The following is an 8763-nucleotide window of genomic DNA, read 5'->3' on the forward strand; positions in this document are numbered from 1 at the left end:
CCCTCTCCCCCCCCCCCCCCCCCATCATAGCGACTGTCACGTAGGCTACAAGAGATACGAATCCATGGGCCAACATATGGACAGATGTTGATTATTTAACATTAAGTAGTTTCTAAAGGATTTTTAGGAATCACACTTAAAAACAAGTGTCGGACTCTTTCAAACATCCGGTCATTGTTTACTGTACACAGTTTTTGTGGAATGTAAAGTTGAGTGAACTTTACATTTTTCAAGTTCCAAAAAAAATCTAAATCGCAGCCGACTTTAACAAGATTTTCCATTTTAATCACTGTTTATTGTTATTTCAAAAATCTGAGACGGTAACCTTTAAAAACAACGATCAAGATGGATTGTATGTTCGCATATCACATATCCTTATATTTTTTACAATAAATTATGACAAGGAAAACAAGTTTTTACCGCTTTTTTCACTTTAGGAAGCATTTCAGTTATCGGCTTCAGGCCTGCATTTTCAGCACCAACCTGCAAAAATAAGACGAAGTAAAGATTACACTTTGAAAACAAAGGAAAATTTTCGCTAGCGTATCGATATATTCAACTAAATAGATATAACTTTTCTTTACTACCTTTTAAAGCTGATACAAATAAGACTGTTTCAAACTGCAATCATCGAACAAATGTGTTGGGAAGTTTACTCAACAAGGCAACAGAAAGTGGGTATGAAATAAAGACATCGGCACATTTATTACTCTCGTATGTTGAGGCCTTTGTTTGTCGGTTCCCCTTCCCCCCTGCCCCCCTGTTCAATGCTGGATTCCCCACAATTCATCTACACTTAAAGATTCACTTTTGAAGCTCAACATTGAAACAGGGGAGGGGAGGAAGGTCGAATCGAAGTAGAACTTTGGAATCTTCCCAAGAATTTTTTCGATGATTGTAGGTTTAGTTATCTTTGTATACTATAGAAAGATCTTGCTTTACCTTCAAGAAGAATCCCAGCACACATAAGCCATTTGGGTCGCCAGCTCCCACAGCATCTTTGAAGCTGGCATGCGACTCACAGTTCCAGTGGACCAAATGCAACTGCAGAGAAAAGAATTTTTTTTTTTCACCAGAAATAAGAACGTTTGAAGTGAATAATTTTACACCGTTTTCGTTTTCTTCTTTCACACTGTCTGTCTGGTCTATCCTTTTCATCCACTGAGTATTAGGTTTCGAAACAGCTTAATAAAATAAGCGGAGGCGACTGTGGATGACTCGAATCACAGAATCGTGAACAGACGCATTTTTCAGTAAGCTCCTATTTAAACCTGAAATGGTACAGACTGCACCCACGAAGCTTGCTGAACAAAGCTTGGTAAGGTAGATCTTTCGTGCTAGGGGAATTTTTTTGCGTTTATTCTTTAATGTCATTTGTAATCAGTATACAAACTGTTAGCGGTTTCCCGTTAATGGTCCACGAAGGCGAAGTCATGACAGAACAAACAAACAAACGAACAAAAAAAAGCATAAACAAAGGCGGATGTTGATTCAGTTTCCGAGTATTTCGCTTTGAAATATAGAGCGATTAAATACAAAAAGCCGCAGACACTGTTTGATTCCCGTTTTTCATACCTCAGCGGGGTACATCTGTCCATTGAGCCTGTGTTCAGATCCTTCAGAGTCTTTATCACCCCAGTGAAAATGAAACTGCTCAAACTTGTATTTCTTGCCTAGCGGTCCTCCTGACAGCTCTACAATAAAACGCATAAAAGGAACTATAAGATACGCTGCTTTGGGTTTCACGAAGTACAGACACTTTGTTCAGTTTTAATCAAACCTTCAAAGAGCTGAAAACTCAATCCTGGGATAGCCAAGCTTGCGAGCAGTCGTAATTTTTTCGTCAGATAACGCACGGAAAGTGAACGAGGAGGGATTGGGGAGAGAGAGAGAGGAAAATTACGGTTTTTTCTTCGTCCCACCGCGCCCGCGTTTCTCGCGGCTCTGCCGCTCATGTACCGCTTGCTGCTCGCTCGATCCTTCACACGCGCTTGACAGAGTTAAGAAAAGAAAGAGCCTGCTCGCAGTCTTAAATAGCCATGGACAAAACTTATCGTCTTTCACGCGACACTTGAATCAAGCTTAGGCCTAAAGGGAAAACGAGTCTGAAGGAAGTCTGGGCTTATCGGACTAATTCGCATTGGTCGAGTTAAGCAGGATTGTTTTAAGCCTGCTACAAAAGAAAATAGACTTGACTGGCCATTAAATTTATATTTATCGTGATTCTAAGAAGATTTAAGATAATCCGTCAAACGGATTTCCGCAAGCTTAGGCTGCCTCGGACGAGATTTCTTGATCGATTAACAAATATTGTATTTATAATTATTGGAACAAATACTGTATTGATCAAGTTAAGTAATTATTGTACTGTATAGGTTAACTGTGTCCTAATATAAATCATTATATTACTTTACTTTCTTCTAATGCCTGTTAATTACACTGAATTAATGTATGGGCAAACCTATACTCCAACCTGGGACAATTAAAATGACTGAAAAATTAAGACCACCGCTCTTCGCATTTCAATGATGGGAAAATATCGCGTTTTCGTTTTGCGTGAGAATTCATCATTAATTTTGCATGGAAGGGGAGGTTAAACACTCATTTTGTTCCGTCCAAGATTGTAGCCGAATTCCCTATAGGTCCTACTATTACCCTGTCCCCTCCTTCCAAAGTCACAATCCCTTCGCCTGTAACACGGAGAAAAAGTAAAAGCAAAATTCTTATATGTCTTTATGTCTTGACGTGCTTTTTGTTTTGTTAAGTTAGCCTGGCTCGCAGGTCTTTCTTTGTATGCGGATTATGCGCTTTAGTACAAGAATAAGAGCTGAAGGTGAGGCGACACATCGTTGGATTACTCTTCTACCGGCAAAACGTAATAAGGAACAAAGCTGTGACAACGCATCTCTTGAGGCAATCACGATCGTTTCAACCAGTGTTTGCAAATCTTGTTATGACGAGTAATGTAGTAAACTGTCAGTTTAAACTGTAACAACAGGTTAAGAACATAACTACGTAACACTATTCTCCGATCACGCAAATTTTTATCTGATTTCCCTTTCTCGAATTTAAAATAGAATGGCTACTGCCAGACATCTATAAAAGTTTAGTATTGCCTTTTTATTGCCTTGAAGGAGAAGGCGGGAGTCAGATATCCAACCTTTCGTATTGTTTCCTTGTATAGTCTATGGCGCCACGTAAGGTATCTAAATAATAATGGAACTAAAAGGAATGGAATTAAAAATAACTCGACCATTTAATTTAAACAACAACGCCTAAAAGTCGTGAACTCGAAAGCAAATAATCAAATAAGTATATGTTATTTCATGCGTTTAACACCTGCCAGCCACGTACCGGTACAATCGGTACGGTGTCAAAGTACAAAATTTAAATTCGACGTTTGCAAAACTCAGTTTATTGCAAATACGGTAAGTTGAACAATATTCTACGTGACAGGATATTGGCTCTCAGACAATTAATTACACACTTCGTGGACAATGTCAAGAGCGTGCTCGACCAAAACAAAACCGACTTGGACTTGTGATGCTTATCGTTAATGGTTTTGCTTCACTGCATTAATTAAAGGCGCCGGCTATAGAAACTGGGTCACACTTGTAAAAATTTCTGTCTTTAATTATAATTATCCAAAACGAAGAGACAATGAAATGTTTAACAAAAAAACAAAGTTTTCCATAAAGGAGACAGATAATTTCTGGTGCATCTTAACTTGCTTGATTACACCACGGTATTTCGTATTTGTTTTCCACCAGAATTCATACAATATATATAAACGAGCAAGACCTGCTCCGCATAAATTAGCGGCTAGTTCGTAATTAAAACGTCTCAACACCTGGCTCTATTGGTTTACCGCAGCTTCGTACTTATTCTACATTATTGATTTCCTCTTTGAAATTGAAAATTTCCTGACGTTTCCTAATCGCTTTAGGGTTTCAAGGCTGGTAGTGTTAAAAGCGGTTTGCTGTTTGGCAGATTCGATGACAATACCGTGGGGGGGGGGGGGGGGTACTCCTGTATATGGGCTATACGGGGACGTGCCGTTGGATAGGGTATGGTTGTTGTCAATTGATTTTCCACTTAAGGTTCACCGCTGTTAATGCGAAATTTTGGGATTTTTCGCCATCACTTCTAGGAAGTGTATTATTTTATCTGTTGTGATTGGTATTCGCGTTTCTATGCGTGAAACATCACGTCCGGTAAGTGACAGTGGGTCTTTAAATGTTATTACTATTGCCAATAAACACTTGTGTAAAACGGGAGCTAGATGTTGTCCTTTGTCCTGAATAGGGTCTTAAAATAGAGGGCATTGTCCTACACAGGGTAGGTATTTAAGGTTATTTTCGTCCTAAACAGGGTCAGGGTTTCAAACCCTCAGCGGCACCCCTATACCCAAACAAGGGTCAAGTGACCCCCCCGGGGACAATACCCTCTTGAAAAATCATAACCTTTTCGGAGATCGTAAGTAGTTTCACAGACAAGACTGTGCAAAGGTTTAAATTTGGTTACCAGAGAAACTACAATACGGGCATTGTTCTTGGATAATTCAACATGCAGAACCGCACGAATAATTATACTAATCGGTTTGAAACTCAAATGCGCGGTAATTCCTTTTCATTCTGTTCTTCATTGCTAAGAGTAACAATAATTTTTGAAGGCTTTTGTTCGAACTTTCGCACGTTAAGTTGCGTGCTGCGTTTGATATCACCACACCCTTGCAGGTTTTGTGAGCACAATTATTCACCCGATAATCAATTCTTGGCCTACCAAGTAAAAAATTAATAAGTTTTGTGCAGTTATCGTGTATCTTGTTTCTCAGTCGTACCTGATAAATTATCAGCGGCGTCTGGCTGGAACACCACCGAATGCCCGTTGTTTAGAAACTTCGCCTTGTTGAACGGAGGATAGGAAACCACCAATGGTTTGAGGTTTGAGTCGTGCTTCACATCTTTGTCGATTAAATCGATAGGCGATTGTCGCTGACCGCTACTCGCAATAGGACAAGTCTGATGCCAGGTTGATGGACCTACCGTGTAAAGTAAAAATAATATTCAAATCAATTGCGCTTTCGATTCATCGCTTATGTAACCGGTTTTCAGACAAAAAATTTTATGAACTTTTAGCTGCCGACTCGATGCAAAGATGCCTTCTAATGTTAACGTGATCTAGCCGAAATCTTTTTGTTTTTCTAAACGCCAAACAAAGACCATAGGTATCACTCACCGTTTTCTTTGCCGTAACCCCAAGGAGCCATTGTAGTGAAATGCACCTAGATTCAATGCGAATGATTAGTGCAGCTCAGATGGGATAAGCTGTCCTTTTTGTAGCCAATTTGCTAAATGAACTAATTAGCATAAAAAGCTTTCGTCCAATAGGACACAATATTATGATTAAGTCATGCAACTGACAAGTCACAACAGTCTCGCACGTGATGGATGGGTACTCTGAACTTCACGCTGCGTCTTGACTGCTGGCCTTTGTCGCACGTTTTAATTAATTTTCGATTTTCAATAACTGACTGTTTTAATTACGCACGCGAGCTGATATAAACACAATCTAACCCGGAAATTTATCAACACAAGCCGAAGTTTTCATTGCATTCAGTAACCTATGTTAGCCTATACCTCGTCCCCTATCTCAATTCAGACAGATCCTTACTGATACACAAACTTGAAAAAACATCTTTTTTCGGCTATCTCTTTATTTTTTTTTCAGTGCCCCCGAGGCACAGTGCAGCTAAAAAAAATCGACAAGCTAAAGTCACGTTATCCAAACTCAAGGCTCCTTTAATTTTCGCACGCAAGGTAAAATAAACACGATATTTCATAAGAGGTGGTCTCTGCACTGAATACTGAACACTTCGAGAAAACTAACTTAACGAACAACATTTCTCCTTTTCTTTTGTTGGTCTTTTTAGTTACAGTCAGTGTTCACAGCACAGGTTACGCAAGCCTCAGTAAAATCACGATCATGATCCGAACTCGTGCCGAATACTACTCAGTACAAATGACGCAGACATTACGGCTGCCTCTGTACATATATCCAGTAAGGATACTATATTAACGATACTGTGTTAGGTTTTTAAGGAGTGCTTCAAATATTCAACCTCGGCTGGTTTGGTATCAGTTAGGCCCCATATTTAAATAGACCTTGACACAAATCTTAGGAATAATGGTCCCGTCACGGAAAAAATAATTTCAGTACTAATTTCAAATTGAAATTTTTATATCTTTCTTCAAACGGGAACATATATCTGGTTTAGCGCAGTTAAGGGCAAGGAAAGCACGCGATTCGTGACATCTAGTATATCTATCCGGTGGAGAAAGTCCCTTATAAATAAACTTTGCAAAGGAACAGAATCAGTCAGACTGTCAACACGCAATGTTAGAGCAATATACAATAGGGCGTTCTTCATAACTACAAGATAATTATAGTTGTGTATAGGGCGGCCTTTGTTTTACTCACGCAAATTAAAGTACTCGAAATTTCAAAGAGCCTTTTTTTGCCTTTTATAGAACTAGTGTGGCCTTTTCATTAAAAAAACAAAAAAAACGAAAAGACATTTACACTTCAGGAACATCACTTAACGCCAAAAATTGTGTACTGTCGCATGTCTTTGGCTTCTTTTTATTTCTCAGTGAACAACTCGTACGGCCACTGGAGTGTTTGCAATAAGTGTCTTTTCTGACTGTCTTCGTTCTGAAGGCAATACCAGCGTAAAACCTTCCTTAGCGAGATTGGCCAGTAATGTTTAATATTGAGTTATTAATTGAAAGCTCTTTCCCATACCATATCATGCCCTCCCTCCTTCTCATGGCTCTTGAACTGTTTTAGTATTCAGGCTCAATGCATTTCGCTGCACAGTAATTTTTAACGAGTTATTATAACTCCCTTAATAGAGTTAAATTAACTCCTTAAGGTGGAGTTACTTTTTTGGGAGTTATTATAACTCCAAAAGGGAGTTATTTTGCTGTTGGAGGAGTTAATTTAACTCCTATAATGGAGTTACGTTTTTTGAAGTTACTATAACTCCCAAAGGGAGTAAATTGAAACTCCTAAAAAGAGTTAAACTTTTACAGGAGTTATTGTAACCCTACAAGGAGAGTTAAAATAACTCACTTTTGAGAGTTACTTGGGAAGAGTTAATTTACCTCTATAAGAAGAGTTAATATAACTCACCTTAATGGAGTAACTTTAACTCTACAAGGACAGTTATTTTTACTCATGCTTGGGAGTTATTATGGAGGAGTCTCAATTGACAGTATTTCAGTGAGCGATCAGTGGAGTTGTTTTATTGCAGAGGATCGGAGAGTTTACTCTGGAACTATCGTCAAATTAGAATGTTCAGCCCCTTGGTTTGCAATTCGATTTCAATCTTTTAGCTCTTCGATTAACTTCATTTCAATTGAACTCTGACCCTTTTTTCCGCTCTCAATGATTCAATTAACCAGCTTCCCGACGGAGGAAGTTTCTATTCCTATCATGGCTCTATCCAGCCCATTTCAGGTTAGCACAAGCTTTTCAGGTTAGTTTAATTCAGTGGCTCAGATTCTTTCTTAGTTCGCACAGCCAAGATGAAGAAACGATACGATAACATAACAATATTACAACAACTTATATACAGTCGACCCCGATAACTCGAACCAATTTTCCTTCTCTTTTAGGTCATTTTCTATGTAATTTTTCCCTCGATAACTCGAACCCCCGATAATTCGAACCTTTTTCAATTTCCCTTGAAGGTTCGAGTTATCGGGTGTCTACTGCAGCACAAAAACCGCAATGGAATCATTTGCAGTGTTTTTTTTTTTATCTGATGGCAAACAGACGTAAAGGAGTTGAGGATGATTATCATGGAATTAATCAGACCGCATGTTAAAAGAGATTAATTTTGAAGCTGTCGAAATCAAAACGTGAGGAACCTCGCACAAAGTTGCAAAGTTGTTTCAAAATACCGGATTTCCTTTTGAAAAGCCATGCCTCCCTGCTCGAACAGGCGAGCTCTAATCCTGGCTTTCTGACAACGCAAGCGCAAGCTGCAAACAAAAGAGTTCATTCAAATTCATGAAGCGCAAACGTAAGATCCCCTATTTCACGATGAAAACGGGATTGCCTCAAGCATAAGCTCGCGAAAGAATCAAATGAAATATTTTGTTTCTTATACTAAAACGCTTGCGTGAAAACGACGCATAACACAGATATTGAGAATAATGTATAACGTTAGGTAATGACACAGGTAAACTCGGAAAAAGGAAATCCGAGTGCTCTTATCAAGATTCGAACCTAAATCTTCCTATTACCAGTGAGCTGGGATTTGAATAACCTGATGGAATAAATGTGATGGTATATTTTAAGCCTGGTGAATGAATGAGAATGTATCATTTATTATTTTAAAAGAATTTTGAGCTGTTTCTTCACAAAATCATTATTTGTGATTGGCTGGGCTTGTTTTGAATTTTTCACGGGCTTGATTCTTCGAATTCAAATTAACCAAGCTCTCCTTCAGTGAGTAAAACAAACAGTTCCGTTTTTCCATCAACCATTTTAATCTATAAATACACGAAAGACAATCATAAATGCTCAGAGTATTTCGTGTTGTTGTCTGCTTGCGATCGTTTCCGCCTGTTCACGTCGCCAGTGAACTGAGCCAGGCCCTAGTACTGAACATTTTCAACACCAATCTCTTGACCTAGAATGGAATCTGTGGATTATTTAGCTGGCTACGCAGAGAGAGTAATGGTGAGATTTCCA

General features: G+C 38.8%; 1 protein-coding gene across 1 annotated transcript in view; it reads right to left on the reverse strand.

The window, feature by feature from the left end:
* Positions 1 to 5432, reverse strand: part of LOC146472957 (carbonic anhydrase 2-like) — an 18483-nt gene extending 13051 nt beyond the window's left edge. Inside the window, exons 1-5 of the mRNA XM_085118700.1 lie at positions 5239 to 5432; positions 4841 to 5041; positions 1576 to 1694; positions 943 to 1044; positions 421 to 483 (exon numbers count right to left, since the gene is read on the reverse strand). Of these exons, the coding sequence (XP_084974826.1) occupies positions 421 to 483; positions 943 to 1044; positions 1576 to 1694; positions 4841 to 5041; positions 5239 to 5269 (516 nt within the window). The 5' untranslated portion in view covers positions 5270 to 5432. The remainder of the gene's footprint in view (positions 1 to 420; positions 484 to 942; positions 1045 to 1575; positions 1695 to 4840; positions 5042 to 5238) is intronic.
* Between the last annotated feature and the right edge of the window lie 3331 nt (positions 5433 to 8763).

The sequence above is a fragment of the Pavona decussata genome, unplaced genomic scaffold (assembly GCF_977016875.1).
Source record: "Pavona decussata unplaced genomic scaffold, jaPavDecu1.1 SCAFFOLD_95, whole genome shotgun sequence".
NCBI classification, from domain to species: Eukaryota; Metazoa; Cnidaria; class Anthozoa; order Scleractinia; family Agariciidae; genus Pavona; species Pavona decussata.